Source organism: Crinia signifera, chromosome 11, assembly GCF_055691185.1.
Source record: "Crinia signifera chromosome 11, ASM5569118v1, whole genome shotgun sequence".
NCBI lineage: Eukaryota > Metazoa > Chordata > Amphibia > Anura > Myobatrachidae > Crinia > Crinia signifera.
The window spans coordinates 125,801,270-125,817,595 of record NC_139227.1 but is presented as its reverse complement, the minus strand read 5'-3'; the positions used below and the strand labels follow the sequence as shown (position 1 = coordinate 125,817,595).

General features: G+C 43.1%; 1 protein-coding gene across 4 annotated transcripts in view; it reads left to right on the top strand.

Annotated features, from left to right (window-relative positions):
• The window catches only part of SBF2 (SET binding factor 2), a 323,119-nt gene that overhangs the window by 265,808 nt on the left and 40,985 nt on the right, over positions 1–16,326 (top strand). For 2 of the 4 annotated variants that reach the window (XM_083164719.1, XM_083164722.1), the window contains exons 23-29: positions 2,602–2,729; positions 4,451–4,626; positions 5,912–6,048; positions 6,869–7,064; positions 8,816–9,012; positions 10,122–10,262; positions 12,492–12,587. In XM_083164719.1, the coding sequence (XP_083020845.1) occupies positions 2,602–2,729; positions 4,451–4,626; positions 5,912–6,048; positions 6,869–7,064; positions 8,816–9,012; positions 10,122–10,262; positions 12,492–12,587 (1,071 nt within the window). The remainder of the gene's footprint in view (positions 1–2,601; positions 2,730–4,450; positions 4,627–5,911; positions 6,049–6,868; positions 7,065–8,815; positions 9,013–10,121; positions 10,263–12,491; positions 12,588–16,326) is intronic. The other 2 variants (XM_083164721.1, XM_083164720.1) reach the window with 1 other exon arrangement.

Sequence of the window (16,326 nt, the reverse complement as noted above, 5' to 3'; positions counted from 1 at the left end):
GCTCCTAACAAATCCAAATTGATTTTTTTTTTTTTATAAAAATCATTGACATTTTCATTAAGTTCACATTACTAGTGTGTATTTTACCTTTTTATTGTAATTTAAAAAGAAAGTACTCACAAGCTGTATATTCAAGCTTTATTGAGCACCGCGGGTACAATGAAATATAATCTTCATTAAAAAATGAAAAGATGATGTTGCCCATTGCAACCAATCAAATTCTGTCTATCATTTTCTGGGATGCAATAAAGAAATTATAGAATTTGACCAGTTGCGGGCATTAGCGCCATGTGCGCCGGAGCAGACATCGATCCTCCCGTGTTCGCAGGGGTACGCCCAGTGTTTTCTTGGGCACATCCACCATTTTTGTGGGTACGCACATGAAATGTTGGGCGTACCAGTGTGCCCACCCCCTGCCTGCCCCCGGCCCTCCCTTTTCCAGAGCAAAGGCCCTGGGAGTGTGGAACTTGCCGAAGCTGTTCACTCCCAGAGTTTTGTATGCCGAATTCGGATCCTAACGAACGGGTCTGAATCGGCCCAAATCACACTAATTGGCGTTTTTGCTGCGAATCGATGTGATTTAATTTCCGTGAGCTTACGCATCTTATTCATATGAATGAGTTTATAATTACTAGTAAATTAATCCACCATTCGTTAATATCAGCAACTGCTCTGGAATAAAACTTGTGTTGTGAACAAGACGGGTTCTGTGATCCAGCAGGAGGTGGTTTAGCCTCTAGAACTTTGGCTTATTGGCAAACAATGTGACTGTTCCTAAGGAACAGCTTCCAGAACGGCGTTAATGATGATGTTTGTGTATATTTCGCTATTTGCTTATTTATTCAGCCTTGACTATTTGGTTTCCTCATTTGTATATAGTTTTTCTCTTCCAAGAACAATTTGTACCAATAAGACAAAACATTTTCTAGCGTTAGGCCAATATTATCTCTATGTAATCAATCTCCAGCACAATTGTTAAAGCAGGGTTGCCGACTTTCAGAAAATCCTCTCCGGGAGAAGCCCGGAGAGGAAGCTTTCATGACGATTTTTGGGGGGCGGGGCTTAACCGTGACGTCATTAAGCCCCGCCCCCATTACGGGAAATAGACTAAATAACTGATATCCATTGAGGGGGCGGGGCTAAAACGTCACGATTGTGCCGTTTTAGCTCCTCCCCCTCCCCTGAGACCCGCGGATTGCGGCATATAAATGCCGCGATCGGGGGGCTCAGTGGGGGTCCCCCTGATTCCGGGAGGGTTGCCCACCCTTCCGGGGGCCGGGAGTAAGGACCCGATTTTCGGGAGACTCCCGCAAATTCCGGGAGGGTCGGCAACCCTGTGTTAAAGAAACTGGATTATTTCTTTGTCTAACGAGCTAGATGGTACTTAATCATGGGCGAGGGGGGGTTATTCAGTCCCTGACGATATTTCTGACAGGCGAAAAAATCTGCACTTTGTGACCATTTCTGGATGAATTTACAGTCAAACTATTCAATGTACAGTAAGTGCCTATGTGCCGACGGTCGGAAAACATGTTGAATCCGACAATTTTTTCAACTATTTTGGCCTAAAACTGCCATAATTGGATAGGTACATAATGTAGCTGGTATGTAGGAAAAATCCTGGGTTACGTGTATGGAGCAGAAAGGAGAGGTAGTTGGCCATGTTACATAGTGGTGATTGGGGGGGATGGTCCTGGGTTACACGTGTGATGCAGGTACAAGAGGTAGGTGACCGTGTTACATAATGGTGATTGGGGGGGATGGTCCTGGGTTACACGTGTGATGCAGGTACAAGAGCTAGGTGACCGTGTTACATAATGGATGTGGTGATTGGGGGGGGGGGTGGTTCTGGGTTACACGTGTTGATGCAGGTAAAGGAGCTAGGTAACTGTGTTTCATAGTGGACATTGGGGGGGGGGTCCTGGGTTACATGTGATGCAGGTACAATAGGTAGGTGGCCATGTTACCTAGTGGACATTGGGGGGGATGGTCCTGGGTTACATGCGATGCAGGTACGAGAGGTAGGTGGCTATGTTAGAGGTTGCTATTGGGGGATGGTCCTGGGTTACACATCTGATACAGGTGAAAGAGGTAAGTGGCCGTGCTACAATTGTGGTGCTTAGGGGATGGTACTGGGTTACACGTGTGATGCAGGGGCGAGAGATACAGCAGATGGCCATGTTACATAGTGGAGGTGATGAATGGTGACAGATCAGGGGAGGTCCCAGGGTTCTGTGGATGGTTCAGGATGCAGATGCTGCAGTTTTCTATATACTGATGAGCTACAGTAAGTAGGCATACAGCTCATGTAATGTGAACAAGACTTATGTGTAAATACTGTAATATGAGCTCAGAGTAGTTGTAGTGAGTGGTCTAGTTCTAGCATCCTGTGTGTCAGCATCAGGAGTCCAGGCTATGGAGTACATGGTGTGTGCACGTCACAGATAAGAGATACATCAGCGCATTCAGAACTGGGTAAATCATCCCCTGATCTGTGGCTGAACGGTCACTTACACCAATACTATACCACAAAGGAGACCACTTAACCGGTGTGCTTATATAATATTGTCCATTGTAACCCATGGTTTCGTTTCTTCCAAGTGGGAGAACAGACGGTCATCCGTAGCGTCCCCATCGCTTCCATAACCCGGGAGAAGAAGATAAATGTCCAGAACCATCTACAGCAAAATATGCAGGAAGGTCTCCAGATCCGATCGGCGACGTTCCAGGTATCTGGTCCATAAGTCGTGTGACCGTATCACTTGGATTCGTAACCCATGTACATTATTACCAGCTGGTTCATCCTGTATGCTGAAGGACTCCTCTGTCCTCCTCCTATGTACTATTTCTGTATGGGGTCTGTATGTACTAAGCCTTGGAGAGAACTAACATGGATTGCGGTAAAGTACCAGTCAATCAACTGTTATATGGCATGTTATAGACTGTGGGACAGATATATTATGCCTGGTAAAGTGATAAAGTGGTCGGTGAGAACGCACTAGCCAATCAATTCCTAACTGTCTCTTTTCCCAGACCTCTCAGCTGGTGCACAGGTGTAGTCATTACTAACTGTCACGTTTTCAAACTGCATTCATTCCTAACCGACACTTCCTACAGATCTTTTGGTCTGGGAAACGTGGACTTGTTGGTAGATCTCGAGGACTGTTTGACCACCCCTGGTCTATTGTGTACCCATCTTGAGTCTGACATATATGCCAACCTTCATGTAACATTTTATCGAAATTGAAGTTTGTCACAGAAAGGACATCTGGTCCTCTTGACATATAATGGCCCATTCACCAAATTCAAGGAGGGAACTCTGCGCATCCCCCGGCTGACCTGATTTTTCCATCCGTCTACTTTGTATGACATCAGAACGGTTCTGATTTATGGGGACATGGCCTTACACAATGCTGGCAGTGGTTATTCGAGATCTGACTCGATTTTACGTATTACAATTTATCCTATAATCTCGGCATATTTCTGTTAAATAATTTAAAATCATACAAAAGGGTTTTAAACCTAAATGTGACGTAACCATCACTGGATCGTTTTACCCTCAGACAATCATTGTGGGACAGTTACATTATTGGGTCTGTTTCCAGTTTACGTAGGATTCCCTACATGTGTCTGTATGCGATGACGTCGTCTGATTGTTTCAAATGTAATAATGTTTTGTCTCTCAAATATGAGACGTTTGGAAAGTAATTGTCTCCCATTGCTTGCCTGTGTAATTTCCAATTGTAATCATGCAAATCTTATTTGGGGAAAATAGCAAATCAGACTCTTGTAATATGTTCAGAATGTAATATTTACCTGTAATAAGTTACAGCTGTTGTTTTCTTGCATTTTTCAAGTATGCGAGTGTTCCTATATTCCTTCCCCAAACTACAACTTCCACCCTGTATATTTGCTGATTATGTGTAACATAGCAGAATGGTAGGAGTCCAGTGTCCGAGACACCATGGCCTTCAGAAGATTACCCCTAGAGATTACTGTAATGCTGGGTACACACCTGGACGACTAGGGCCCGATCCTATCAATCTAGATCCAATTCAGACTGATTGGATGTAGATTGTGTGGTGATTGGGCCCTTTTCAGTCCTGTTTTGATCCGATTCCGATCGGTTGCGTGGCCCCGCGGGTCGGTCGGTCGTTATTCAAATCCCACCTGCAGCAGGTAGGATCTGGAAACGACCATACACCCGGGTGCGGGTCGCCATCAGATCGGTACCGCTCCCGGTGCGGGCCGTGTGCTCCGCGTCATCGTGAGCGGGTCGGACAAGACACTGATGACCCGCTCACAATGTGCATCGTGAGCTGGTCGTCCTGGTGTGTACCCTACATAACACCTGTAAAACTTGTGCGTTCGCTCTGGTTATCCTAGGCTGCAATAGTTGTGTAATAGGTCCATTGGCATCGAGGAAACCTCTATTTTTTTTCCCCCATAGCTAATTAAAGTCGCGTTTGATGAGGAAGTGAGTCCAGAGATGGTTGATCTCTTCAAGAAGCAGCTGATGAAGTTCCGGTATCCCGTGTCCATCTTCAGCATGTATGCCTTTGCCGCCGGACAAGCCGCGACCCCCATTATCCTACCAAAGCAGAAGGAGAAGAACACCTCTTTTCGGTAATACCGGTAGCCATCTGGCAATGTTGCTTTGGCTGCTTTTTGCTGTAACCACAGAAATCGGTTGTTTCTTTTTCAAAGGTCAGTAAATATAATTTACTGGGCTTAGGCAACCAGAGAGAGAGGCATGCTGGATCTTGAAGTCCCACAAAAGCTAAAGAACCACAAAGGACATAACAGTAGCGACCTCTAGAACATTCTAGAGGTCACTGTAAGGCTATACGAGGTTTCACCTTAAGACTTCTGCATTACAGTGTGCCACCTGCATTACGGTGTGCCACCTGTACCGTATTACCAAATAACAAGAATGCTTACGTTGTGGTTTTAGATATTATTATTATTTTTATTATTATTTTCTTTAAGGCTCCATAAAGTTTATGCAGTGCCTTACAAGCAATATACGGTACATAGTAACATTTTATAAATACAATACAGCATAAATGTAGGAATGACACATAGCAATAAAACAACTATGACTATGGCCCTTATTCTGGTTCACTCACAAAGGCAAATTCCTTCTCAAATGGACAAAACCATGTGCACTGCAGGTGGGGCAGATGTAATGTGCAGAGAGAATTAGATTTGGGTGGGGTTTTACTTCAAAGTGAGATCTATATTGCAGTGTAAAAATAAAGCAGTCAGTATTTTCCCTGCACAGAAACAAAATACCTCCCCCACATCTAACTCTCTCTGCACATGGAGTGGGAACAGAAGGAATGTGCTGTTGTGAGTTAACCAGAATAATTGCCTATGGGCAGAGGAGAACTCCACTGTATTTTATATGTGTGTAGGGGGGACCTTGAACTGCACACCCTATGTCCAAACATAATAAGAGGTGCTATCATGCTGGGACTTACAGTTCCACACAGAAAATAGAAAATGCATATTCACACTCTTTATTACTAATCACTGCTAATTACAATCATTATAATAAACTCTGTAATCTAACACCGACCAAAAGTGAGGCTCTTGGCATCATTTTTTTTTGCCCAAAAAATATATTGGCCCACCAACCATGGCCAGGTGACCTCATCTACTTGGTACCTAAAACCTGGACTTGAACCTTAGCGGTAGGAGTCCCATCAGATGAGGTCACCTGGTCATGGTGGGTGTGCCCATATATTTTACAAGAGGAAAGAAGCCTCTGTCCTTGAGAGCTACATATTAAGGGTTCAGGGTAGTCTTCTAAGGAAGCAGAACCATATCACTCAAGTGTTTCACCCTATGTACGTCCTACCGGCAGTACTTCCAGATGTGTCATTCAAATTGTTTTCTATGATTCTAGGACGCTCTCTAAAACCATTGTAAAAGGGGCCAAGCGTGCTGGGAAAATGACTATTGGACGCCCATATGTTGCCAAGAAGAAAACTGGAACGATATTAGAGGAGCGAGGGAGCCGCAATGACGATGATGATATTTCTGGTATACAGTTTGTTTTGTCACCGACGTTGTCTTTCTCCTCTAAGGGCTCTATCGACTGAGATCAGACAACCATTGTCCATGTATGCACTTAGCAGAAGGCTTTCCTGTATTCCATATACAGATGTGTCCTCCTACATCTAGACTCCTTTCGCATCGACCAACCCTTCTAGTCATGTCATGCTATGGCGTGACTCAGATGTGCAGTTTCTGCAACCTTTTTAAAGCAGCCTTTTTTGCAAAACTGACACACAAGCAGCTTCTGCTGATTAAAATAATATCAGAATGCCTATTTTCAGTGTGCGACTGCAGACGCATCTTTTCCATTTCCAGTTAAGGGAAAAAATTGCAAAAAAGACGCTCCAGAGTCACACACAGCTCACACATTATGTGATTGGTTGCTATAGGCGACATCACCTCATAACTCAACTAGATTTGCAACACTTTAAACACTCCTGAAAATTAAATAAATAAGCCAGTTACCTTTTATAGCTTTTGAGCTGATCTTTATATAAGAAATACATTTTTTTTTTTAATTTGGGTTTATATAACAAATGTAAGCGACGCTGGCATTTCAGTGGATAGTTTGAACATCTCTCACGGAGATGTTGGCACTCAAAGGGTTAAGAAAACAACTACTATTGGCCAGTGTATATTTAAGGTATTTATTGTTAATCCTCAAGACCCATATTTACTGTCTATGGAGTTCTATCAGTAATATGAGAACGGTTGTTACATATAATCACAAATTACATATGGCCGCCGTTGTTTATAGAACACTCCAGCTTTAACGCCAGGTTGTAAAATGTTATTTTCTCCATAGTCTCGGATGATAACGAGCTGCCAAGCGGAACGTTAAAGTCAACCGAGAAATCGACGATGGAGCAACTGGTAGAGCGGGCATGTTTCCGGGACTACCAACGGCTGGCACTGGGGACCATCAGCAGCAGCTCCTCGCGGTTTAAATCGGAATATTTCCGCGTGACGGCCATGAACAGGATGTATTCACTGTGCCGGAGGTGGGTAATTGGCTGCTCAGATGTTACAGTGAGGTTAGATGGGCTCTCCCTCTTCTATAGACTCTGATATCTCCCACCCAACAGATTGCTGATCAGTTCTCTCATTCTGTGGAAGTAGCACAGCTTAGTGCGCGGTCTCGGGTGAATCCTACATGGTGTAGAGCGAAGTAAAGATGGCACAGTTATTCTCCTCTTCCGATGCTGTCTGTCGTGGGTGGCAGTAAGCTATGAACGCACAAAGTGGGGGGAGCAAGAACCTGAGCCCAATGGTTGGGAGATGATCATTAGGTCTACAGTAAGCATTGGGTCGACATCACTAGGTCGACATGGGTCTAGATCAACATGACATTATGACGACACTACTGTAAGGTCAACATGGGCTAGGTCGACAGTCAAAAGGGCAACATGGGGTTTTTCAATGTTTTTTGAGCTGACGCGCGGACAGGCGGTATTTCATGTCCTACCATCTACTAGGGCGTGGTGGGAGAATAAACGCTCGGAACCGTGCCCGAAGCATTGCGAGGGGATGCGGTGCACTTCAAACTGTGTCCATGTCGACATGAAAAACCCCATGTTTACATTTTAACTGTCGCCCTAGCCCGTGTCGACCGAACACTAGTGTCGACCTAGACCAATGTCGACCTTGCTGCTTGTCAACCTAGTTATGGGTGACTAAACCAGTGGTTCCCAACCCTGGTCCTCAAGTACCCCCAACAGTGCACGTTTTCCAGGTCTCCACACAGAATCACAGGCAAAATAATTAGCTCCACCTGTGGATCTTTACAAATGTGCCTGAAAAATGAGTGCACCTGGAAAACGTGCACTGTTGGGGGTACTTGAGGCCCAGGGTTGGGAACCACTGGACTAAACAATCCCAACCCCAATGGTTGAAGGGAAAGTTCCGCTATGTAAGTGTTTTCGATCACTAGAAGAGCTTCTGGGTGCCCCACTCTTCAGGCACGTGTTCTGCCATTTCTTATGAGCGTAGGATCTCTTTGAAATATACATTGTGACTTACACAATACAGTTCTATGCCTGAGAATAACTTTCCCTCTCAGCCGTTGGGCTCAGGCTCTTCCCCGCCCGTTGAAAGGGAAAAAACATACCGTATGTATCAACGAGAGAGACAACAGCCAACCAGCCCATAACTGCCATTTTTTAAACAGCCTATAACATGACTGTTAGGAGCTGATTGGCTGGACATTTATGACTCTCATCCTCGCATTTATCTATTTTTAAATCTGCCCCATGGTTTAAAAACTGACATTTAGGAGCTTGTTGGCTGTTACTTTCTCTCACGATGATACATACTTTATGTTCTGATATGCGTTATCAAAGGCCACTTTTCCACTTCACCAGGCTTTAATACATCTGCCCCCTACTCTGTAACATGGCAGTTAGGAGCAGATTGGCTGGTGCTTTATCTCTCTCCACTTGATTGGTCACCAAGCCTTGTTGTATATGTCCATTGCTGCAGATTCTTCCAGTCTCATCTTACAGCAGTCATTCCCTTGTATCTCTGGGCCTGATTCAGAGCAGCTCGCTGGGCGTATATATATATATATATATATATATATATATATATTTATATATATATATATATGACCTAGTACGGGTGATCTGTATCACAAGTTCCTTTCGTACTGTATGTAACTATATGAAGCTGTTACCTCCACAGACGGTATAAGAACGTATAGCCTCCGTTTTAGTGTCTCCTTTCAATGAATGTGTCAACGCCTTCTCTCTCGTAGTTACCCCGGTCTCCTGGTAGTGCCGCAGTCGGTCCAGGACAGCAGCCTACAGAAGGTGGCGCGGTGTTACCGCCATAACAGACTGCCGGTGGTTTCCTGGAAAAACTCCAAAACAAATGCAGTTTTACTTCGTTCTGGGGGCTTTCATGGAAAGACTGTCGTTGGTCTGTTTAAATCTCAGAATACACACCCTGCTGGTACGTATTACATCCCCCATATAACCCAACCTGCGGGCATCTTTTCTAGGGTAGTCCATATAGATTTCAGGTGGAACTGACTTTGAAATCCACTTACATGGATGTTTGGTCAGTATATGTTCAGACTTCTGTCTCACCTCAACATATGTACTTTATAGAGGTGTCCATATCTATAAAGTACATATAGATATGCCCTATATGCGCCACGCCTTGGTGTGACTGTAGCACTGAGCGTCTTTTTTTGTTGTATGACTTTTTTCCTTTTAAGATGAGTTGTTTTCATTGCTATGCACAAGCAGACCTTGCCAATTAAAATGATGCGCAGCATTGCCTGTATTCTGTGTGTGACTGCAGCTGTATTTGCATCTGAAATGCTACGTTACAATGTTTTTCTTGTACAATTTTAATACAAATGTGTCCGGCCTACATCTAAGCCTCAATACGCCAGGCACCAAGAGATGCCTTGCCTGAGTCGTCCGTTTCTGATCAACCATATTATCGTCTAGCATCTTTTTATGGACGGAAATTTCTTATTTGTAAATCTTTGCATATAAAATGCACAAGCAGACCTTGCTGATTAAAATGATATGCAAGATGCCTATATTCTGATGTATCTGCATCCGAAATGCTATGTTACTCTTTTTCTGGTATAATTTTAATCAGCAAGGTCTGCTTGTGCGTCTTACCAATACGACACCTTATCACCCCCAAAAAAGTATACAGTACTGATATGTATGTTATTATATTCTCGGTCATACAATGGGCCCCGAAGGCAGCCCAGCACCAGCAGTTATCTGGAATTTTCTTTCATGATTCTAGGAGGTCCCAAAAAAACAAATCCTGGTTAAGTGCCCAGTTTTCGTGGCTGTGAGCACACAGGTTCATGCATTCGTCATAGATCCCACGTGGATAAGGGAATTTTTTAGATGTAAAATAAGCTTCTGATTATATTGCTCCCCCTAAAAAAGACAACATTGATTCATAGTCTTCCTGTTTTTGCCACCCAAAATTAAATTCCACCTTAGTCTGTGATCTCCATTCTCTGGACATGTCACTAATAGGCTGGGGGATATGCAAAGCACCCGTCACATTTTCTGCTGTGTCCACAGCGCCTGCCTCTTCTTTGGAGTCGTCCAGCAGCATTGAGCAGGAAAAGTACCTACAGGCCCTGCTGAACGCCATCTCTGTGCACTACAAAATGAGCAGCGGAAGCACTCTCACCATCCGGCCCACCTTGGCTCTCTCCCCAGGTAAAACATTTCTGTACAATTTTTCGTGTATAGTAAAACATTTCTATACAAATTATCTTGTGTGTAAATCTCTTATTGCCCACCCTTCAGGATCCCATGCTGCATATGTCAGCCCAGTTCTTGTCCGTTCTTCTGCAGTCACTGTCTGACAGGATGGCTAACTGCCAAGAAAGGACATGGGCGGAGCTGACCTCTGCACCATGGGGTGGCTGATTAGGGGCAGCTAAGTGTCAGGGAACATGCATCTGGTTGGATGATGTCACCTTTTAACTTCTTGTTTCTTTCTTATGATAGATAGGGTTCTCTTAAAGGCTGTAAATCACTGCTTCTAACCTGTTCCCTACGTCTATCTAGTATTAGTATTGTTCGTAATTATGACATTTTTTTATGCCAAAAAAAGGGCTGAATTACAGGCTACATCCACGTGGACACTTTGGTTTTATGTTGGGTAGAGGAAGCTGGTGGAGTCAGGATGGCTTTATATGTTATTCTCCAGCACTGTATAAGTGTGGATCCAAAAGTCGTCTTCTTACCATGAATAATTTAAGTTCAATACACTTCTCCCATCGATGCTCAAACATCTTGATTCCATTGAGGAAAAGTCTGGTGATTGGTCCTCAAACCAGTCCTATACAGCGGTCATGACATCATCATCATCCAACGCAAAAGGACTCAATATCTACAGAAATAAAAGCAGAATTGTGCTGTCATTTTTTGCACTGTTCTACTACATACAGAAATGCAATACGGGGCCACATCGTCTTCTGCGCCAGGACACGGATTGTAGGGTCCACCCTCATTACATACTCTCCAACCGCAGATGTGGAGAGGAGGACATGTATCTAATGTGTGGATTTACTGCGACATATGAACCGGTGTCATTTCCACGTAGTGGTTTAAAAACAAATTGACCCTCAGATGACATTTGGAAGATCATAAATCCCTTATAGTGTAAGAACCACAAATAATGGGAATTAGTCTATGAAAATAAAATAAAACCTTCTCCTTTTCATCTTCCGATGCGGTTATTGAGCCCCTGGGAGAATAACTTCTTACTGGAGATTAAAGTGTTGACTGAATTTTAACAGGGAATCCTTTTATCGTTAAATATAACGAGTTCCCAGCCTGTCAAAATGACGGAACAACATAACATTAATGTTGGGGGTCGTGCGCCCCCGAATGAAGCAACACTTGAATCTAGTGGCCACCGGTGTGCATAATTCCCCCCCATAGAAAAGCAGTGTTAGCCTTTTAGGGGGTTATTCAATGCCGGATGCTCTTTCCGCCATTATCAGGTTGAATGTCATGTGACCTACTCAATTTCAGGTCATTTCTTCCAACCCACGGATTATTTTCTGACAGTTGGAAAGTCAAAAATGGGCGCCAATAGGAGGAAACGGTTGTGGATTCTACAAATCAGCGGGCTTTTACGACAATACAGGTTCGCCTGTAGCAGGCGAGTCCTGGCCAGTTCCAGCCGGGATTGAATAGTGGTGGTGGTCGCTATTTCTGCCGGGCGGAAATATCAGCTGGGATTGAATATTCCCATTGAATCTATAAGATGTTCCTCTGATCCACCCACTACAGCATTGTCACCCTCGTCTTCCTATACAACCTTGCTGTGGCCACCATGCCATTGCCTCAGTAATTCTGAGATGTTGCCATACGTTCTATCACTGAACGGATCGGGCACCAGCAGAGAAAGAAATTTCATTTCATTCAAACCAATGATTATTCTCATTATCTAAGCAATAAATTACATAGAGTCTGCAGCTGCTCATTGACGTCTCCGGACAAGTTGGAGATAATGAGGACAAAGAGCGTTATTGAACGTTGTGTATTTTTGGCAAACGGTCTACCGACTTCATATTTCATTGACGTTCTCATGTGATGAGACCTGGACAGGGTTCACTGGAAGGTAGACCAAGGTGCATGTGACTGGGAAAGTTCTCCTACTTATCCTAAGCAGCTTAGAGACTCTCATTGCCAAGTGCAGGCATCCGCCGCTAACATCCACCGCAGCTTCCTTGTCATCCGCGCCTAATCCGCTAATCGCCCGAGCACACGACTCTCATCTGCTAACAATTCTCATGCACAAAAGCAGCGTGGGGGGGGGAAACCGGGTGGGATTTTCCGAGTGCACCAGAACTTTAACATTTTCCCATTTGCATTCCGTGTTTTGTGACCTATAACCTGTTTTTTGTTGTCTGTTTGTTTGACTGACTTTAGGCAGTGCCAGAAAGAGCTCCAGAATGAGCAGTATGGTAAAACATGTTATTCCGGGACACTTGGATGGCAGTCCGTCCAATAGCTTTGCCCGAGGAGGTTAGTAAGTGAATGACAATGCCCCCTCCTAAGAAGACTGGGGTCTAGTAAGGCAAATCTTGGCCAGCAATCAAGGATTTTGTATTAGTTTCACATCCCCGCCTAATGCTGACTTGGTTAAGTCTGGTTAATTACAGATATCCACACATGTTAGCGGTGCATGCAGTGGACAGGGGGAGCGTGCCAGCTGGCCGCAGGGATCAGTAGCTCAGATTCAGGACTGCACTGGTATACTTGCTAAATACACGGTAAGGCTCCTCAGTCCATGGCTGACCCCCTCCGCTGTGTCACAAACGCGGAGTTCCCTCCGCACTGTTCAGCTATAGTGGCAGGACGGCGGTTTTTTTTAGTTTTAGTTTTAACCCCTTTCAAAATAATTCAAAATAAGTGAGTTTAGCCTTTTAATTGTATGTTGGATTATTTATTTTTCCCTCTCCAGTGTTTCATGCAGTGTTGTGTCATTCGCCAGATCCATAATAACAAAGTCACTGATGTAGGGTCCAGGGTTCCGAAATGTATAACCGAGCACGGCAACCCTGTGGGCAACATGTAATAGTCTCTGGTTTGCTGACGTTGCTCAGTTTAGTGTTGCCTTTATGTGGTCACTATGGTTAATAAGCACATTGGCACAGTCTGCAGTTAGGAAGCTGCTGCGCTTAACCCTCAGTAGTGGCATGTTACAGTAGTGTGTACGTGGTATGCTCATGTAATACTGTATGCGTGACCACCCGGCCAGAAATACAGGACCACTATACCACGCATCTAGCGTGGTGCCTATTGTTGTGTATGTACTGTATGTGGTCAGTATTGGTATGTATGTGGTCAGTATTGGTATGTATGTGGTCAGTATTGGTATGTATGTGGTCAGTATTGGTATGTATGTGGTCAGTATTGGTATGTATGTGGTCAGTATTGGTATGTATGTGGTCAGTATTGGTATGTATGTGGTCAGTATTGGTATGTATGTATGTGGTCAGTAATGGTATGTATGTGGTCAGTATTGGTATGTATGTATGTGGTCAGTATTGGTATGTATGTATGTGGTCAGTATTGATATGTATGTGGTCAGTATTGGTATGTATGTGGTCAGTATTGGTATGTATGTGGTCAGTATTGGTATGTATGAATGTGGTCAGTATTGGTATGTATGTATGTGGTCAGTATTGGTATGTATGTATGTGGTCAGTATTGGTATGTATGTAGTCAGTATTGGTATGTATGTATGTGGTCAGTATTGGTATTTATGTGGTCAGTATTGGTATGCATGTATGTGGTCAGTATTGGTATGTATGTATGTAGTCAGTATTGGTATGTATGTATGTATGTGGTCAGTATTGGTATGTATTTATGTAGCCAGTATTGGTATGTATGTGGTCAGTATTGGTATGTATGTATGTGGTCAGTATTGGTATGTATGTGGTCAGTATTGGTATGTATGTACTGTATGTAGTCAGTATTGGTATGTATGTAGTCAGTATTGGTATGTGTGTATGTAGTCAGTATTGGTATGTGTGTATGTGGCCGGCATTATGTATTTTGCCAGTATTGGTATGTTTGTGTGTATGTGTGTGATCGGTATTGGTATGTCTGTGTGCATGGGGCCACTATTGGTATGTATGTATGTATGTAGGTGTTTATATGGCCGGTATTGTTATGTACAGTATGTGGCCGGTATTGGTACAGTATGTAAGTGGCCGGTATTGTATGTATGTGGACAGTATTGGTATGTATGTATGTATGTATGTGGTCAGTATGTATGTATGTGGTCAGTATTGGTATGTATGTATGTGGTCAGTATTGGTATGTATGTATGTGGTCAGTATTGGTATGTATGTATGTGGTCAGTATTGGTATGTATGTATGTAGTCAGTATTGGTATGTATGTGGTCAGTATTGGTATGTATGTGGTCAGTATTGGTATGTATGTGGTCAGTATTGGTATGTATGTGGTCAGTATTGGTATGTATGTGGTCAGTATTGGTATGTATGTGGTCAGTATTGGTATGTATGTATGTGGTCAGTAATGGTATGTATGTGGTCAGTATTGGTATGTATGTATGTGGTCAGTATTGGTATGTATGTATGTGGTCAGTATTGATATGTATGTGGTCAGTATTGGTATGTATGTGGTCAGTATTGGTATGTATGTGGTCAGTATTGGTATGTATGTATGTGGTCAGTATTGGTATGTATGTATGTATGTGGTCAGTATTGGTATGTATGTATGTGGTCAGTATTGGTATGTATGTAGTCAGTATTGGTATGTATGTATGTGGTCAGTATTGGTATTTATGTGGTCAGTATTGGTATGTATGTATGTAGTCAGTATTGGTATGTATGTATGTGGTCAGTATTGGTATGTATTTATGTAGCCAGTATTGGTATGTATGTGGTCAGTATTGGTATGTATGTAGTCAGTATTGGTATGTATGTGGTCAGTATTGGTATGTATGTGGTCAGTATTGGTATGTATGTACTGTATGTAGTCAGTATTGGTATGTATGTAGTCAGTATTGGTATGTGTGTATGTAGTCAGTATTGGTATGTGTGTATGTGGCCGGCATTATGTATTTTGCCAGTATTGGTATGTTTGTGTGTATGTGTGTGATCGGTATTGGTATGTCTGTGTGCATGGGGCCACTATTGGTATGTATGTATGTATGTAGGTGTTTATATGGCCGGTATTGTTATGTACAGTATGTGGCCGGTATTGGTACAGTATGTAAGTGGCCGGTATTGTATGTATGTGGACAGTATTGGTATGTATGTATGTATGTGGTCAGTATGTATGTATGTGGTCAGTATTGGTATGTATGTATGTGGTCAGTATTGGTATGTATGTATGTGGTCAGTATTGGTATGTATGTATGTAGTCAGTATTGGTATGTATGTGGTCAGTATTGGTATGTATGTAGTCAGTATTGGTATGTATGTATGTGGTCAATATTGGTATGTATGTATGTGGTCAGTATTGGTATGTATGTACAGTATGTGGTCGGTATTGGTATGTATGTGTGTACTGTGGTCGGTATTGGTATGTATGTGTGTACTGTGGTCGGTATTGGTATGTATGTGTGTACTGTGGTCGGTATTGGAGGTATGTATGTGGTCAGTATTGGTATGTATATGTGTGTACGTATGTGGTCGGTATTGGTATGTATGTATGTATGTGGCCGGTATTGGTATGTATGTGTGTACTGTGGTTGGTATTGGTAGGTATGTATGTATGTATGTGGTCAGTATTGGTATGTATGTTTGTATGTATGTGGTCGGTATTGGTATGTATGTATGTGGTCGGTATTGGTATGTATGTGGTCGGTATTGGTATGTATGTGGTCGGTATTGGTATGTATGTGTGTGCTGTGGTTGGTATTGGTAGGTATGTATGTGGCCGGTATTGGTATGTATGTATGTGGCCAGTATTGTTACGTATGTGGTCGGTATTGGTATGTATGTATGTATGTATATATGTAGTCAGTATTGGTATGTATGTATGTACTGTGGTCGGTATTGGTACTGTATGTATGTATGTACTGCGGTCGGTATTAGTATGTTTGTATGTGGTCGGTATTGGTATGTATGTGTGTACTGTGGTCGGTATTGGTAGGTATGTGGTCAGTATTGGTATGTATATGTGTGTGTGTATGTGGCTGGTATTGTTATGTACAGTATGTGGCCAGTATCTGTCAGACATACGCTATGATCCCATGTTTGTAAGTGCCGCATGCCATTCCACCAT